The sequence below is a fragment of the Cynocephalus volans genome, chromosome 10 (genome assembly GCF_027409185.1).
Source record: "Cynocephalus volans isolate mCynVol1 chromosome 10, mCynVol1.pri, whole genome shotgun sequence".
Lineage (NCBI taxonomy): Eukaryota > Metazoa > Chordata > Mammalia > Dermoptera > Cynocephalidae > Cynocephalus > Cynocephalus volans.
Window position 1 is genome coordinate 31,507,032 of NC_084469.1, and position 19,900 is coordinate 31,526,931.

Below are 19,900 nucleotides of genomic sequence, written 5' to 3' on the forward strand. Positions count from 1 at the left end.
AGTTTAAAATTCCTTGGTGTAAAAAATTTCTTCAACCAAATATCCAAATTCCATAAGTAACAAGTGGCAATATTTATGTCTATTGAGGTACTTCAAAAAGTTCATGCAAAGATTCATACTATCTTTTAATTCCATTTCTCCACTAACTTCTTGAAGCACCTGGTATTTCATCTCTAGGGTAACTACATTGAGTCTAACCTACTATGTGCCAGGCACACACCATACATGTGAGAACAGCAATTCTCAATGTTTTATAAGTGAGCTTTTCTCTAATTAAGGTTCTTCTTCCCAACTCATCCCCACCCACCAGTAAAATATATTAACTAAAATCTATTTACATAAATAACATCAAAACTTATAACAATGCTACAAAGTTCAGCATAAAAATTTTAAAGTATTATTTACAATGTTTTCCTTGCTTATTACATAAAACAGATTTTTTTCTAAGTCATTTTCTTGGAAAGCATATTGTATGTTTGTAGAATTATATATATATCAGAGGGAATTGATTTAAGATCTACTTTCCCTTTAAAATTTTGTTGTATTAATTTATTATTAATCTAGGGCCTTTACATTTTTTACCTTCTTGTGTCATTTCATTTTAAATATACAGTTTAATTTTCTATAGAATGAGAAGGTTTTTAGGCTCAAAACCTATTACCAAATTACATTTTTAAAGGATTATTACAATTTAAACAGCAATATGAGGTGACAATTTCATTGTCTCCTCATTCAGGATTAAGATTTTTCTTTATTGATACTGTTTAAATTTCATACATAACATCTGGTTTAGTTCATTTTTCTAAATGTTTTTGTAGAATTTCTTATATATATAAACTTTATGCATTTCCTCTTTTGTGAAATATTTGTTCTTATCCTTTAAGCCGGTTATATACTTAATGTTTAGTTTCTTCCTGACAAAATCCTTCTTCATGTTCACCATGTAATTTTTGCCTGTTTTATCTTTCATTTCAATGTTCTTTGGAGCTGGCTTTATTTTCTGATACAAAATCCACCTGAGAATCCTATATTGCATGTGGTTGCCATTTCTCTGTATTCTCATTTTTTTAGTCTTTCAATGTTCATTACTTCTGAAACTAGAAAGTTCTTATCACTAACATACACCAAATAAGTGATATTTGCTACTATTTTTTAAAAAATCACTTGTAACTTTTAATTCCATTTAGAGTTTTAATTTACTTTGCTGTTTGGTATAAACAAAATTAAATAGTTTTTCACTTAAATACCTAGCCAATGATCTCAGCATCAATTACAGAAAAGAAAACACACCTCTTCCTTCTTAAAACTAAACTACTTGAACAATGTATATCTTCCTAGCTATCTCCTTTCTCTTTAGGCCATGCATCAAAATTATGAAAAGCTGGTTTACCCTCATCCTCTCTATTTACTCACTACTTGGGTATTCCTTTAGCTCACTGGAAACTGGCTTCTGACTCCCTCTTCCCATGCTGTCAAAACACACTGATTCCTATATCACTATCAACTATTTACATGTGTGTCCCTCCCACACATTGACCACGACATCTTTATAGAAAAGGATCATAATTGATTATTCATCTTTGTACCTACCTCCAGTGCCTAGCACTCACATACCCAGGTCTTTCTCCCACTCCTATTTCATAATGACTTTTCACTCCTTCCTACATCTAACTTTTTCTACGCCTGCCCTCCCTGGCCCCCCACCCCATTGCCTCCTCGGGTAGCCTTTCTTCACAAATTATCTTCCCTCTCAAATCAAGTCTTCATTATTTCCCTCTCTTATATCTCTGCCTTATGACCTACAAAATAAAAAGTCTCTTCAACCTTAGAAACACACACACACTATTTCATCAGTAGTCCTCTTAACTAACTAGGCTATTGTTTTCCTTCTTACCAAAAAAGAAGTTCCATGTATTTCCTTACATATACTCTCTCATTTAATTTTCACAAATAGAAAAATGAAAACTCAAAGAGACTTTGCCTAGAGTTACACAGCTAATTTACGGTGAAGCCAAAATTCAGAAGCTTTGTTATATCTTCTTTTGAAATAGGTGCAAAAAGATTGCCTATCACACATGAAATAATTCAAATGAAGGCAGGAGAAACTGCCAAAAGCCTAGAAAGAGATGAAAGAAATGTCAGAGCAACAAGAGACTGATGTCACCAATTCATGCATCTTCACATCATGCAGGACGATCGCTAATGCATTCGACCACAATTTAATTGTCAGTGATATTTTCCCCTTCTTACTGGTATGAAAAATAACTATGTCTCTTTTACGATTACAGCTGTTTTAGATACAATGAAATGTGAGAGCTCCCTTGGTTCTCAGCAGTTTTCCACTTGCCAGTTCCAATCCCTCATAATACCACATCTGTTTTTCAAGCCTTGGGCTCTATTATGTTCCTTCTGATAAATCCTTATTTAATTTATTCATTCACCCATTACAAGACACTGATTTTTGATTAAGCTAATATATGTATGTTTCTATTCCTTGCAACCAAAAGAGTCTGGATGATGAGAAGCAAAATGCAAATTAGTAGAGTAGCCTAAAAAGGAAATTCTGATTATACATAGTCCAAATAATTAGAAAAGAAATCCTTGCAAGCTCTATCATACAAAATAAGGCCAAACATTCAGGGAGACTATGTAAAAACATAGCTATCTACCCTAAACTTTGGCTTACAATGGGATTTTAAGTGGTAGCTCATCTTCGGGTAAAAATGTCAATGTCATTATTTCATGCACAGCAGTACTGGACACTTTCCAAGCATAAAAAATACAGTATGTTATTTCATTTGATCCTATCAGTCAGTCATCCAATAAGATAGGTGGGATATTCCTTTTTTACAGCTAAGAATACTAAGTTAAGAGTTCCCCATGGTCTAAAAGCTGAGAAAATATAAATCAAAAACCCAGGTTTAATGATTTCTGTGCTCTTTGTAACAGCCAATATGTCACCTAATACCTTGAAAATTATGTCCGCAATTATGTGAGCTCTATTAATGTTGGCTATCATTCTGGCTTCTAGTTTGGAACGTTGAGCATATCAAATAGAGCTGAAAACTAAGCAGATAAATAAAAAATAGTTTTTTCTATTTGATCTGTTCCTCTTTTAAAGAATCTAATACAAGGCCTTGTGCACAATGAACAAAATGTACTTAATACAAAACACAATAATTAACACAATGAACTTAATATAAAAATTCCAAAGCAATTTCATCGAGAACTACATCTTTCTTATTGGCTTTGAAAACTTTAGTGACGGGCCATCATATTTGCAAATGTAAAAGTAAAACTAGATAAACTTACCATTTGGGTGCCAGATTTCTGTAATAAATTTCATTTTAGGAGGCCGGAGGGGATAATCTTTTGGGAAAGTGAGATGAGCCTTAAAAACACCACCTTCACTGAAAAAAAAAAACGACAACAACAAAAACAAGTTCTTGCCTGTAAGTTCCTGCTTATAAGTACGCAATCATTCAATAAAATAGATATAAAACAAGGGTGCTAGCACTACCACAAAAATAAAGTATATGAATAATATCCAGTTGAATAAACTGTCATACTTACCATTTTATTAAACTCAAGATAGGACAGTAAAGTGAAAGAAACCATTTGCTAAAAAGGCATCCAGTTCAGACTACATTGCTGCTATGCTACAAAACTTTTCATCACTTCCCAATGCACTTACAACAAAATTCACAAGGTTTAACATTGCCTAATGGGCTCAACTTGCCAATTTCTCTATGTTGATCTCAAACTATCATTCTTCTCTCTGTTCTAACCAGTCTTTCATTTACTCAAACACACCAAGTTCTTTCTCATCTCAAAGTTTACGCACATTTTGTTGTTCCTGTCTGGGAAGAGATGTGCTGCTTCCATTCACCTATCCAGTTATCCATTTCATCATTTCAACAAATATTTAAATTTTTTAAATTTGCGTGTCAAACACTAGGAGTATAGCTGTGAACAAAATATAGTCTCTCAGGCGGAGCCCGTGGCGCACTTGGTAGAGTGCGGCGCTGGGAGCGCTGCGACGCTCCCGCCGCGGGTTTGGATCCTATATAGAACTGGCTGGTGCACTCACTGGCTGAGTGCCGGTCACGAAAAGGACAAAAATATATATATATATATAGTCTCTCAAGGAGTGACTTTCCAGAGTAGCACTGTCCAAGAGAACATTCTGCAGCACTGGAGATGTTCTGTATTAGTGCTGTCAGTGCAACTGAGTAATTAAATTACTTATTTTATTTAATTCTAATAGCCATATGTGACTAGTGACAGCTATATTGAACAGGGCAGTTTTAGATTACTGCCATTTAATCAGAAACTGTTCTTGAAGCATTGTCAAAAGAACAACACGAGTTGTATATACATTAACAACTAAAACCAAAGAGATCAAGTCAACCTTAAGCAACAAAAATTAATAAATTCCTGTCTTGCGGCCTTGGTACTAAATGTTTCCTCTATTTGAAATACTCTTCTCCATTTGTCTTCTGATCATCATTCAGTACTCAGCTTACATGTTATCTCAGAGAAAGATTTTACTTGACTATCAATCGAAACTAGCCCCAGGTCTTTCTCTCACATTGACTTCTTTTAATTTCTTTACTACCAACAGTAATTCTCACATCTGATTCTTTTATTGTTTAATATACACTCCATTAAAGCAGGGTCTTATGACTGTGGCTATCTCAGATCAGTGAGAAACAGAATTCTCAGCTCATCAAATGGTTTTCATTCACTGAACAAATATACATTGATTTACCTAGTTGTGCTAAGCACTGTTCTATGTAAAAGGATGTAACAGAGAACAGAGCATTAAAGATCACCACGGAGCTTACCATTCTAGTGGTAGAAGGAAAATATGTATCAAGAAAAATATCAGTAATAAGTATTGTCATGGAATGACATGAGCAAGCTGTTGTTAAATTTTAAAAAGCAAGTATCTATAGAATACGCCATTTGTCTTTAAGAAAAAAAAATAGGGGTATGTTTGTATACAAATAAAAAAAAGTCTGGAAACACAACATCAATATGAAGTAATGGTTAACTCTAGAGCAAAGGATTATGGGATCTTTTACTTTATGCCTTGCACATGAATTTTTAGCCACAAACAACTATTAATTTTTATTACCTTTTTCTGGCCATAAAAGCAAGAGAGGGGAAGGGGGACAAATTAAGTTTTAAAAAGAGTAGATCATTTAATACTAAATACTTAAGGAAAGCCACTGGACTCAAGAGTACAGAAAGTCAGTGAACTTTTAAACACAATTTTGGTAAAAGCAATAAGAAAAAGACTACAATAGATTAAAGAATAACTGAGAAATTAGATAGAAATAGAAAGAAAACAAAGGTAGTAGAGGGCCTAACCCTAAAAAAGAAAAAAACATCTTTTCCTTTCCCACAGGGAGAAAAACAGACTGAATGTAAGATAACCAAGAATAGAAAGAAAGAAAAATTACCAATTTGATGACTGCCTTAGGGCCTTGCTTTTCATAATTTATGAAGCCCTCTATTAAAGGGAAAAAACATGAAGGCTCAAGGGAAATAGAGACTGGAATAACTGCTGTGAAAAGTGTACTACTACACTGATAAGAAATAGTCTTTATCGTCTCAGCCTATGTTACCCCAACTGTGTAAGTTAGTGCCAAAACTAGTCTTAAGATATATTAATTACATGAAGTAGTTCTTCAAACTGGGGCTGCAAAAGTAATTTAGTGAGTCACTAACCAATTTTTTCCAAAAAAAAAAGAAGAAAAAATGTCAAGTATATCACAAATAGCTTGTTTCAGTTACATAACCTATATAATACATATTCTTATTCACTAATCAGGTCATACTGTAAAATATCTCTGGTTATGAGGAGCTGTGGTAAAAAGATTAAAAGTCACAAATACAGAAAACAGCCAAGAATCTATGTAAAAGGACATCATAGCAGCTGCCACAAAGCCTATGCACTTTTTTCCACTGGTAAGGCTATTCCTTGACAATATTAAGTTAGCTTTCCCACGTCACTTAGTTTTGATTGATTAGACGTACTGAAAAGCTTCATAATAGCTGATCAGAATCTCTATCACAGGGGCCAGCCTGTAGCTCACTTGGGAGAGTGTGGTGCTGATAACACCAAGGCCACGGGTTCAGATCCCTACATAGGGATGGCCGGTTAGTTCACTTGGGAGAGCCTGGTGCTGACAACACCAACTCAAGGGTTAAGATCCCCTTGCCGGTCATTTAAAAAAAAAAAAAGAATCTCTATCACAAAAAACCTTAGTCCCTCTAAATTGTTTCAATCTTTAAAAAGTCAACTAAATTTTATAGAGTTGTATTAAAGATTTAAATTACACAATTTTCATGCTATCTGAAATGCCCTCACTCACCCTGAACCAACCACACTACTTCTTATAGTTTTTCTCCTATCTGTGAACCCTTCGCCTTACCTGTAGAAATTCCACCTTTTTTTTTTAATGCCTACCTCAGCAGTACCTAAACTGTATATAGGTACACACTTCCAGTGAACAGCCAAATTAGCAGAGAGGAATCCAAAAAACCACAGGGTACAATAGCACTGTAGACTAAACATCAACACATCACATATTCACTATTTTTCAAAATATACAAAGATGCTACTGTGCCGGGAAAAAATCAAAGTTAAAAGTACCTTTCCTTCCATCATATATCCTCTCCATCATAGACACTAAGAGTACAATTACTAGCATGATGTTAAAAAGAGGTATGCAACCAACAGTTTCACATTTGAAAAGGTCGAGAAACCCAGGCTTAGCTCAAGTTTCCTCCATGAGGCCTCCCATACTGTTTTTGTATTACATTATAAAAATCTTATGAGGATCAGACCCTATCATTCTTCCATATTTACTTTATTTAAATGGTATACTGTATGCTGCCTTTTGAAATTTTGCTCATTATTCTTTTAACCTATATCCCTTTTGGTGCCTGTCTCTAGTTCATTTATTTTATCTGCCACATTCCACAATTTTATCCATTATTATGATAAGATAGTTGACTGCTTCCAATTTTCTGGCTATTACAAGCAATAGAACATGAACATTCTGAACATTTCCTACGCATAGGGCTTTACTGTAGAAATGAGTCTACTAATAACAGACAGATCTACCATATGATCCAGCTATTCCACTGCTGGATATATACCCAGAGGAATGGAAATCATCATGTCATAGGGATACCTGTACTCAGTCCCATGTTTATTGCAGTGCTATTTACAATAGCCAAGAGTTGGAACCAGCCCAAATGTCCATCAGCAATAAGGAAAATGTGGTACATCTACACAGTGGAATATTACTCTGCTATAAAAAAAAAAAAAAAGAAATACTACCATTCGCAGCAACATGGGCAGACTTAAAGAAAATTATATTAAGTGAAATCAGCCAGGCACAGAAAGAGAAATACCACATGTTCTCACTTATTTGTGGGAGCTAAAAAATAAATAAATATACAAACAAATAAACGGGGGTGGAGGGGAGAAGAGAGCAATCACAACAATTCCTTGAATTTGTTAAGACAAGTGAACAAATATAATGTTGATGGGAGGGGACGGGGAAGAGAGAAGTGGGAAACGAGGAATTAGTAAAGGGACACGAAGATCAACTACACTGAATACTCATAAAGTAAAATAAAAAAAAAAAGAAACTGCTAAGACCAAATTTAAGTAATTGTTGAGTCACACAACTAACAACAGTGACAGAGTTAGGAAGCTAAACAAAGGCAGTACCCAAAGCCCATGTTCTTAAGCACTACATGATAAATGACACAGCACTGCCACTGATCACTCAATTTCTAAGCAATGCCAACGACAGACTCATACCCTCCAGAAAGTCATTACAGAACAAATGGCTTGTGCCTACAAGTCTTAAGTAGGACTGTAAAAGAATTTTCTAACTATAATAGAATTTTGTAACTGTAAAATATATTAATCAGAGAATTTGTTTAGCTGATTCTTTGTTTTCTATATCCATCCAAGGTAAGGAAAAACTATGAAACACATAACATATAATTTTAAGATTCTCCAAATTTTTCAACTATTGCCAGTGCTAAGAAACAAAACAAAGCATACTCCTTGAATAGACCAGCCATTGGTGATGAAAGCAAAGGAGAGTCAGAATGTAAAAAGGTGTACATTCACCATTCACTAATACAGATTTCTAAAATTTATAAATTATAGGGTGATATCTGGGTCTCTAAGTTTTCTTTAAAAACCTACACCCACTCTTACCTGAAATTTTTCTTTCTGTGGATATGGGTGGCTAGCCACAACACTTGATAATCAGTCTGATAATAGCAGGTAAACCACACCAGTTTTAGAATGTACCCTTCATAGAAAGACAGTCTCAAAATCAAGAAAGCCTGCCCATTTACAATAGCCACCAAAAAAATAAAATACTTAGGAATTGAGTTAACCAAGGATGTGAAAAATCTCTATAAAGAGAACTACAAACCACTGCTGAGAGAAATTAGAGAGGATACAAGAAGATGGAAAGATATCCCATGCACTTGGATTGGAAGAATCAACATAGAGAAAATATCCATACTACCCAAAATGATATACAAATTCAATGCAATCCCCATCAAAATTCCAATGACATTTTTCTCAGAAATGGAAAGAACTATCCAGACATTTATATGGAATAACAAAAGACCACGCATAGCCAAAGCAACGCTGAGCAAAAAAAATAAAGCTGGAGGCATAACACTACCTGACTTTAAACTATACTACAAAGCTATAATAACCAAAACAATATGGTATGGGCATAAAAACAGACACACTGATCAATCGAATAGAATAGGGAATCCAGAAATCAACCCACACACCTACAGCCATCTGGTCTTTGACAAAGGCACCAAGCCTACACACTGGGGAAGAGACTGCCTCTTCAGCAAATGGTGCTGGGAGAACTGGATGTCAATATGCAGGAGAATGAAACTAGACCCATATCTTTCACCATACACTAAACTCAACTCAAAATGGATTAAAGAATTAAATATACACCCTGAAACACTAAAACTTCTTAAAGAAAACATAGGAGAGACACTTCAGGAAATAGGACTGGACACAGACTTCATGAATATGACCCCAAAAGCACGGGCAACCAAAGGAAAAATAAACAAATGGGATTATATCAAACTAAAGAGCTTCTGCACAGCAAAAGAAACAACAGAGTTAAAAGACAACCAACAGAGTGGGAGAAAATATTTGCAAAATATACATCTGACAAAGGATTAATATCCAGAATATACAAGGAACTCAAACAACTTTACAAGAAAAAAACAAGCAACCCAATTAAAAAATGGGCAAAAGAGCTAAGTAGGCATTTCTCTAAGGAAGATATACAAAAGGCCAACAGACATATGAAAAAATGCTCAACATCACTCAGCATCCAGGAAATGCGAATCAAAACTACACTGAGATACCATCTCACCCCAGTTAGGATGGCTAAAATCCAAAAGACTCTGAACGATAAATGCTGGCGAGGTTGCGGAGAAAAAGGAACTCTCATACATTGTTCGTGGGACTGCAAAATGGTGCAGCCTCTATGGAAAATGGTATGGAGGTTCCTCAAACAATTGCAGATAAATCTGCCATATGACCCAGCTATCCCACTGCTGGGAATATACCCAGAGGAATGGAAATCATCAAGTCGAAGGTATACCTGTTCCCCAATGTTCATCGCAGCACTCTTTACAATAGCCAAGAGTTGGAACCAGCCCAAATGTCCATCATCGGATGAGTGGATACGGTAAATGTGGTATATCTACACAATGGAATACTACTCAGCTATAAAAACGAATGAAATACTGCCATTTGCAACAACATGGATGGACCTTGAGAGAATTATATTTAGTGAAACAAGTCAGGCACAGAAAGAGAAACACCAGATGTTCTCACCTATTTGTGGGAGCTAAAAATAAATAAATAAATTCACACACACACACACACACACACACACACACACACACACACACACAAAACCGGGGGGGGGGGGGGAACATAACAATTACAATTCCTTGAAGTTGATACGACAAGCAAACAGAAAGGACGGGCTGAGCCCGTGGCGCACTTGGTAGAGTGCTGCGCTGGGAGCGCGGCGACTCTCCCAACGCGGGTTCGGATCCCATATAGGAATGGCCAGTGTGCTCACTGGCTGAGTGCTGGTCACGAAAAAGACCAAAAAAAAAAAAAAAAAACAGAAAGGACATTGTTGGGTGGGAGGGGGGAGAGGGAGGAGTGAGGGGTAGGGGGCTTCGGTAAAGGGCCACAATAATCAACCACATTGTATATCGACAAAATAAAATTAAGAAAAAATAAAAATAAAAAATAAAATGAAATACATTGCATCAGCCAAAAAAAAGAATTAAAAGAAAGACAGCCTCAAGAATCTATTCTTAACAGCACTAAAAAATTTTAATAATGGACAAAGCAGTAATAAGAATGTAATACCATATGGAATATAATGACTAAATATATACTCACAACAACTGTCAGTCTCAAATAAAATAATGCTTGAATATACCAGCTACTGATTACATAGATTATAAAGAGTATGCAGTGCCACCTAGTGACTCAATGAAGGCTAATGATGCCATCATCAAATAACACACCAGATTTTATGGAATTTGGGTACAGTATTATTTCTGTGATCTAATTATAAAGTGGTGAATTAATCACTTAGGTTTGGTACCATCTAAGCCCATACTAACTCATTTTCAATCCTATCACCCCCTACCCCCATTACAAGCCTCTGCTTCCCTTCACAGGCAGTTATCTACACTTTAGGTCTATATATTCATCCCAATAGCACTCCTCAAACAACTGCAAGATGGCCTCTATGCTAATCACGCCACTGAAATAACTACAAGAACACCACTACCCTCCTTGATGTAAAGTCAACAAACAGTTTTTAAGCATTCTATTAAGTACTTGATTCTCAGTAGCATTTTAAAGGGCTTACTTTACTTCATAAAAACCTTTCCTCGCCTCACTTTCTTTGTTCCCTCCTAGCTACCTACCTTCCTTTGGCCTTTCTCAGGGTCCTGCCCCAGGCACATGTTCTCTCTCTCTGTTCCCCAAACAAAGGCTGATGATCTCAGAAAGGCACAGTGCAGAAGTAGCCATTTGTCTCATCAGCAAGTACATACTTCAGGGGAGCCACCACAAATGCTTCTGCTATTGACATCTCAAATCAACAGCCAACACTATTTAAAATCTGTACAGAAGGCCAGAAATGGGTTTTTATTAATGAAAAGAATGGCCTGTTAATTAGAACAATGAATATTTTTTAAAGTGGCTCTCTTTGAAGATGGAGGTATACAATATATACTGCGTATGGACCAACTAACAATATTTAGAGATACTTGCCACAAGTGCATGAAATAAGTGTAAAAATTCACTGAAGCCCTTAGAGTTGGAGCTCAAGCCTGGATTTCTAACCAGAGCTCTATACAGACAACACTTTAGGAGAATTTCTCTCCTTACCTTATACTTACTGTTAAGGGTAACTAGATTCAGACACAGGAATGCTGCTGTGTCTCCTCTGAGTAAACTTTTCATGCAAGGTGTTATGGTTAAGAAAACAAGAATAGATCTGAACTTCTTCAGGTTCATAGACCAAGCTGTTTACATGGTTTTGTGTGCAGAATTTGCTGAGAAATTTGCTTTCAAGTAACAATAAGGTTATGAGGGAATACCGCTAAAATGGTTTTTAGTGGCTAATATCATCTGCCAAAAAACCTTAACACTGCGGAATTACCTACCAATGCAAACATACCACCGAGAAATATAGCAGCAAAAATTCTGATTGGCAATAATTATAATAGAGCATATATCACTTTTTTAGACTATAGAAAACAAAACATTCACACTATGGTTCAAATCTGTATGTCTCAGCCTGCCCTGGTATACACATAGCTCTGAATTTTCTTTTCCATCAGCAGTTTTCTGGAAGGAAAAAAAGCTGTCATCTTAGAAAACCTAAAAACAACTACTTAACCATCACAAAAATATCTGATGATACAAATCCTTGCTTACTGTGTACCATCATGGACCAAGGTTGAATGAGGAAGTCTAGTCCTCAAGAAATTCAGATCTAGATCTGTCTCTGATACTCAGACGTATAACTTTGAGAAGGTCACTTCATGCTTTTCTCCAATACTTCAACTTCTATAAAAAGCATGGAATTTGTACTAAGTCACCAACATCAGGAAGTCATGATGCATCTTATAAAACAATAAATACTAGTCAATTTAAGTTAATCTGCACTCAGAGCAGATAAGGCTGTGCTTTTTTAAACCTAGAAATGAATTACACGAAATATTTAAGAAATTCTATCTTTTTTCAAATTGTTTTTGATACCACTACATTCTGTTGTCCATTTTTAAATCATTGGTTCAACTGGTAGTCTGTTAGTAGATTATTTTATGCTCTAACAATAACTTTTATAAACTAGGAGAAAATTCATTTTAGGGTCAAAATATCTTGATTCTGACCAATATTCTGTGGGGACCCAATTAAAGAACCTCTAAAATAGAAGATTTTGAAAGTTCTCTCCAGCCTTCTTAAAACACTGATGTGGTGCTCGCTTCGGCAGCACATATACTAAAACACTGATGTGTACAATATGTTCTGTATGAAGATCTCCCAGAAATATGCCATCCTGTGCTCTAATAAACTGGAAAAGTGTTATGAATGACAAACCCTCGCTCCTTAAAATTATGATGTTCCCTTTGGGGATCAAAGCATAGTAAGTACAAGAGATGAGAAGGAGGAGATATATTTCGATAGAAGTATTTCTTCTTCTCCCTTATCCTGCCAAAATTAATCTCCTAATTTCTGAGATACAACTAAAAATTATATAATTTCTATATAACCTCACCACAAAGATAGCTCTTCTGCAATAAATTTATTTCAGGTATCAAAAATATCTAAATTTCTGAAACTATTATACATTTTGAAAAGCAACAGGTTTTAGACATTAGAGCTTCAAGCAGAATACAAAAACCCTAGACATGATGAAATTCAGTACAAATGACACTGAACACAGACATTTCATTTGCTCCTTTAAAAATAATTTCATTTTAGTTTGCCACAATAGTTTTAATTTTAATTAATTAGAAAAGCTCTATTTTGACAATGCCAGTTCCATCATACTTACTAAAGTGTATCTGGAGGACCAATAATAAGAACTTCCCATCGGTAGAGATCATTGTCATCTATTAAACCTGCTGAAAAGCCTTCAACTGGATTTTTGTTGAGTTCTGTGGAAAAAGAAAAATTTGATCAAAACTTTTAACCACATAATTTTCACCAAACAAATAAATTATAGAATTTGAGCATACATGTTTTAAATTCTACACCATTAAATGGATATACCCTACCAGGAAAAATGCTACATATTGGTCAAAACATTTCCATTTCTATACTTAAGGAAGCCAGGTGGGTAAAGTACACTACCCAGAACATCAACTTCTACTGTCCTGGAGTCCAGCCAGACTTTTACCGTTCTAGGTAGCCTGATACTGGTCTTGAAGAAACCTTGTTAAAATGCAGATAGATATCCAAGCCCATCCAGAATCCCAAAGATTCTTCTGGTTCAGAGGGAACCAGATATCGGATTAAGAATGGTAATTTTTATGCTGTGCTCTTTAGGGTAAACTTTCAGAAACACCACCGCAGAATGCCTGATAATACATCCCTTTCCACTGGAATTTACTGAGCTTTACCAACTTTCATTTATACTGATATCTGCATATCTATTTGATATGCCCCCTGTAGCCTTGGATACTTATGTCTACAGTTGGTGTTCCTATGTGGCTCATCAGACTATGAGCAGGGAGAGAGCAGAGGCCCCATCTGTTCCTTTTGTATGTGTTGACTCTTCACTTCCAGCACAAAGGAGTAGCTTAAGAATAACAGCTGGAGCCTACAGGAATGGCTGTGGAATCATGAGGTTTTTCTTCTTCTAAAGAGAGTTCTCCAGCATGGAGAAAGGACAACGGGATGGGGACCAAGAACAGAGGCAAGGAACTAGTGAGTTGGGGGTACACAGGCCAAAAGATGACCTTAAAGGAGAGGGGGTATGGAACAGAGCCTGATCAGTCTCAAGAGACACAGGATTTAATCAAGTAATGACCTATCGATGGTGGGGAGATCATGTGAGGGGTTTTTAAAACAGCTTTAATGAGGTATAATTGACATTCAGTGATCTGCACATACTTCAGTTACACAAGTTAATATTGATATATATGCATACACTTGTGAAGCTATGACCACAATCACGACAGTGAACACATATATCACCAACAAAATTATCAATTGTTTTAACTGCCAGGGGGAGATAAGCACTAACTGGCTCTAACTGGGAAGTGGGGACAAAGCACATGCCAGAGGAGAGCAGTTCAGAAAGAACTTGCTGGAAATCTGAACAGTTGTGCAATGCTCATATCATACCTGCCATCGTCCTCAAGAAGCTCCAGGTAATAATGAAAGTAAATGTAATATTCAGACAACTCAGAGTGCTATATAAAAGACTGCATAAATTATGTTGGTAACTGAGACGAAGATACTAATTTTTTGAAGAATTAAAGAGATGGTGTTATTTCAACAACTAGGATTTAACACCCCAACATGCCAGTGAGACACAGAAAAAGCCAAGAGTGAAAGTTTATATTTAAACATGAAGAGCTTCTTTTCATGAAATTTGAGGAAAGATTTTTGTAAGTCTAATTTTTTGCCTAACAGGCAAAGTAAACTTTTATAAATAGTTAAAATCAGTACTGTATTTAAAACATAAATGCATTTTTACTTTAAAAAATATAAAAGATAATTGAAAATGCGAAGACATTATTAAGACAGGAATAGTATTTTAATCTTGTTATTTTGTTTATAGATGCAAACATTTACTGAGTGCCAACTATGCTGCAGACATGCTAGAAAAGATCAGTCCCCCTTCACTGTTTTCTAACCAACTGAGCTAACCGGCCCCCCTTGTCGAGTCCTTTTAACAAGACCATAGTATTATTTGATAGCTTCCTTTTCATCTGGTATGTATGAGGTGAGCCTAAAACATTTCTTGCCCTAGACCTGGAACCACTGACAATTGAGGGATGGAATGGAGCACTGACAAATGCAGTATGGGCAGTTATTTTCATTTTCCATCTTTTTCTAGATGAACACTATTCTATTACTCAGACCATTTTCTCCAATATTGTACACAGTCTTGTGAAAGATTCCATAGTTTATCCATTTTCCATCAAAAGTCCAGTGGAATTTTTATAATGTAGGTGGATAAGCTCTGAAAATAGCATAAATTACCCTTAAAAATTTCCTTACATCTCTTCTCACATTTGTCAATATACTCTAAGTTCTTAAAATATTTCGCACATTCTTTCCATGCTTTTCTTCTACAGTAATGATTGTGTCCATTGCTTTTTTCATATAAGTAAAGCAAAAGCAATGTTGAACAATGTCCAGCATCTCACTTTTGCCATGGCTTTTGTCCCTAGCGCAGATCCTCCTAGATCTAGATCCATGAGGATTTAACAAGTTTAATCCACCTATAGGGGTAGACCATCATCATACCTTCATGAATGCTTCCTTCAAGGTCCAATTCAAGCACCATTCTCCTTCACAGGGCCTTCCCTAAGTAATTTACCAAATAATCTTTCGGCTTCTGCTAAATTCCTATTAATTATATTTTCAGTTTGTACTACATCATCTGGCACTTGCCTATCATCAGTTGCTGATTCCCAGAGAAGTAAACAGACAATTACAAAGTGTAGTAAACACTCCAACAATAGTACGGGAATTTGGAGGGGCATAAAAGAAGAGTACATAACAGAATCATGAAGAGTCAAAAATTCTTCTAAAAAGAAAAGAAATAAGACAAAGGATTTGGTGCGAAGAGAGTACATGGTTTACACAGAGGAGTGTGTACAAAAACTTGAAATATGGAGATCAGCATATGATCAAGGTTGGGGGAGGGATTTGAAACTAGACAGAATATTAGAAGCTGGAGAGCAAAAGGCATTTATAAGATTTATGAACAGATTTGCTAATAAGATAAAGTCATGATCAAGAAGAATAAGACTAAAAAGAATGGGCAGAGCATATAAAAGTAAAAACTGTATGTTCATAAATTTGAATTGGAAATATCAACATGAATTCATGACATGGCTTTAAAATATATATTTCTGAGCTCTGTTCTCTGAAAAGGTCTAGAAAAACTGACCAACCTAGTAGCAATGAGCATCCCTAATGCTCAGAATATGGTCTCCAAATATGAATTTACCACTAACGTGGACACGGGCTCTTCAGAGAAATGGTTGGTTCCAGGTCTAGGGCAAGAAATGTTTTAGGCTCATCTCATACATACCAGATAAAAAGGAAGCTATCAAATAATACTATGGTCTTGTTAAAAGGACTCGACAAGGGGGGCCAGTTAGCTCAGTTGGTTAGAAAACAGTGTTGATTAACACCAATGCCAAGGACTAGGAATGCCATACAGGGCAGCCACCAAAAAAAAAAAAAAAGAGGACTCAAGAGCTGACTTGAATAGGCTCCCACTAGCCAAATATGGGGCAATTTGAATTATTAATAAAGCTAACAGCCACAAAAGATTAAAACACAAATATATTTAAACCCATGAGTTTATAACCATGATATCATAAACAAAAAACTAATTGGTCACCATGATAGGATGCTAGTAAACCATTTTGTTATTTTGAAAACCAATAAAAAAAGCAAAAGAATAAAGATTTAGTGTTCTTTTTCCATACAAATTGTATTGCCAAGTAATTACTATTTGATCAAATGAGAGGTTTCTCTCTACAGAAATACACCAGCTAGAAAATGAAAAGTAACTGAAACACTGCCATTTTGTCATATTAATCTAGGGATTTTTAAAAGACAGACAACCAAACAATATGTTGGTTGTTATGTCTCCTGAAAAATGAACAAGCCGCCCCTTATGAAGTAATCTCACTTCACAAACCTGAATCTGTTCAAGCCCCTGTATACAATTACCAATTTACAAAAGTACAGGCAGAGAAACGGTTTTAAGGACATCTTGGGACATGATTAGCAAAATCAACTCTGTTGGAAATTCTAAAGGATGAGACCTGAAATCTTCAGCAAATATACTGCAAGGTGAACAAAAGAGAGGACTGGATTCAAACATTAAAAAAGTTTATGACATATATGACATGAATGAAAATTGAAGACTGATTACATATTAGATAATAGTAAGAAACTATTAAGTTTTTAAAGTGTGGTAATGGTATTGTGTTGAGGTTTTTTTCTCCCATTTTTTTAGAGATGCATACTGAAATATTTACAGATGAATGATCATAGGCCCCAGCAAAATACGGGATCTCAGAATAACAACATTCAAAGACCCAACTATATGTTATTTTATACTTGACTCTTAAGGAAATAATCTACTTTAACTGTAAATACACTTCGCCAAGACCAATCATTGACTAAGTCCAACTGCTACAAAGCCAAATATAAAGTGAGATTTATAACCTAGCACTGATTTTCCTTTGTGCCTGGATGGTTGTAGGCTCACTACTCAGGGGAATGTGCATTCCTGTCAAATTTATTTATATAACACACAGCCTGCTGCAAGGTGCATATCCCTAAAGTGACTATTTTTACAGGAGCTTCACTTTGAACTTTTCAGATCACAGACAGAACCTTCTATTCAAATAGTACATAATTACTTCTAAATATTCAAATGGTTTGTCAAAATAATTCGTACCTTATTATCAGAGGAATAAACTGACATATTACCTTAAAACTTATAAACTGTCCCAATATTAATAGGGTAAACATTCCTTTCCTCTAACCTTTCTTTAATGTTTTTTAAAAAGTAATGTATCAAGCAAACAATTACAGAAGTTTATTTTATTTCCTCAATTAGAATTTTTTTTTTCTTTACACCATGCCATGGACCAGAACTAGCTGATTTCCTAATCAAAAGCATTTTCGGGGGCTGGCCAGTTAGCTCAGTTGGTTAGAGCACAGCCTTATAACACCAAGATCACAGGTTCAGATCCCCCCAAAATAAAATAAAAATACTACATTTAAAAAAAATTTTTTTTCAACCCAGGTAAATTTATTTTACCATGCTTCAAAAACATAAGGAATATGGAACAAAGAAGCAAAACAGGTTGGAGATCATATCTTGCAAAAACTTTGTCAATATACTTCCAAAAGGATTTGCTTAGCAATTCTGGACCACATTCCCAAAATGACTCTCGAAGACATTCTGCTACCTGTAATATTTCACCTTACTTATTATGTCCTCTTCAATGTTGCTTATATTTGCTGCCTCTGCTTATATTAAACACAGCATCAGCATCCATCTCTGCCAAGATCTGCTGCAGCAGGAATTCCTCACAGTACAGAAATTCTTATGCCCTAACACTACATACAGTCTATACATAAATGTCAACCTGCTTTGATCTCGCCTGTTTTTTAAAACAAGATATTTGGGGTCTTCTGAATTTCATTTTACAATAGAAAATTTGGGCCAAGTTTTGGGCACAGAGTATGGTACAATGTCAGTCAGACACAGGTTTGAATCCCAACTCTCACTAGCCGTGTCAACTTAAACATTTCTCTTTTTTTGAGTCTCATTTTCCTCACCAGTAAAGTGTGGTAAAACCCATGGTAGTGTGGTTGCAAAACAGATGGGAGCTATCATATACGCAAAAGACTGTCCCTATCTTAGGGTACAATAAATGTTAGTTGTCCATTTTCTTCCTTTAAAATTGCTCACTAGACTACAGGAAATAAAAGAAATACAGTTTTTTAGAATCTGAAGAACAAGCCCATACCCTTAAATACTTCTTTTGGGAAATACAATCCACCTCCAAATACCATGCCCAACCATTTGTTTCTTAGTACAAACTGCCAAACAAGGCTCCCTTCACCCCTGGGCCACAGAGGTGAATGAATGAGGTCTTCTGGAGAATTTTTCAAACTGGAATTAAAGAAGGGGGAGAGTCCCAGTCCATGGGGAAGTTGTGCTATAATAGCCTAAGAGCTGCTAACAGCCACAGTTCAAATCTAAAGGAGAAAGCTGATGTGACAGAATGAAGCTAGAATGATGCTAAAATGAAGAATAAACAAAAGCAAGCAAGAGGAACAGAGGTCCGAACAGAATTCTGGTTTCTTACACCTGGTACTGCTCCTGCCCTGCCATAAACTTGGCTAAGAGTGAAATTCCCTTTTTTGTCTAAACTTATTTTAGTTCAGTTCTTGTCTCTTCAAAATAATGGTGCTTTCTTCTTCACTCAGAAAGTCATTTTTTAAATTAACATCCCAGTTGGTCTCTAGTCAATTTCCCCTTTAATACCATATAGCAGTGGTTCTCCAGCTTTCCTTTTACCCTCAACCATATCACAAAGGGGATACAAGTGATTCTCAGCCAAGGAGGGCAGAGTTATAATAACGCCCAGGGGTTGGGGGGTTGAGGGTGGGAGTGGGGGAGTCTATTTCTCCTGATTTCTCCTGCCACCATCCATGGATGAGAATAATTGATCACTTGACTTCATTCTGATCTTCTTAAGTATTGCTCAAATTAAATTAAGGTTCCTCAGTACAAATTTTTCAAAAACCAGTTTCCTTTTATTTGCTAACTGTTCCTATCTCCTTATGTACGTACGAGTATTTGTGCACAGTAAAACTAGATGCCACTCTACTTCATCTATCAATTTCTCACCAACTCCCATGGTTTCAGCAACCTCCAAGCGAAGTTTACATCATCTTACCATACCTTGTTATCATCAGTTGCATGAATAGCCTCACATTTAAAATTCTCTCTTTTTTAAAAAAAAGATGACCGGTAAGGGGATCTCAACC

General features: G+C 35.7%; 1 protein-coding gene across 1 annotated transcript in view; it reads right to left on the reverse strand.

The window, feature by feature from the left end:
• UBE2G1 (ubiquitin conjugating enzyme E2 G1) overlaps positions 1-19,900 on the reverse strand; it is a 97,536-nt gene that overhangs the window by 18,852 nt on the left and 58,784 nt on the right. Inside the window, exons 2-3 of the mRNA XM_063110971.1 lie at positions 13,188-13,290; positions 3,313-3,410 (exon numbers count right to left, since the gene is read on the reverse strand). Coding sequence (XP_062967041.1) covers positions 3,313-3,410; positions 13,188-13,290 — 201 coding nt within the window. The remainder of the gene's footprint in view (positions 1-3,312; positions 3,411-13,187; positions 13,291-19,900) is intronic.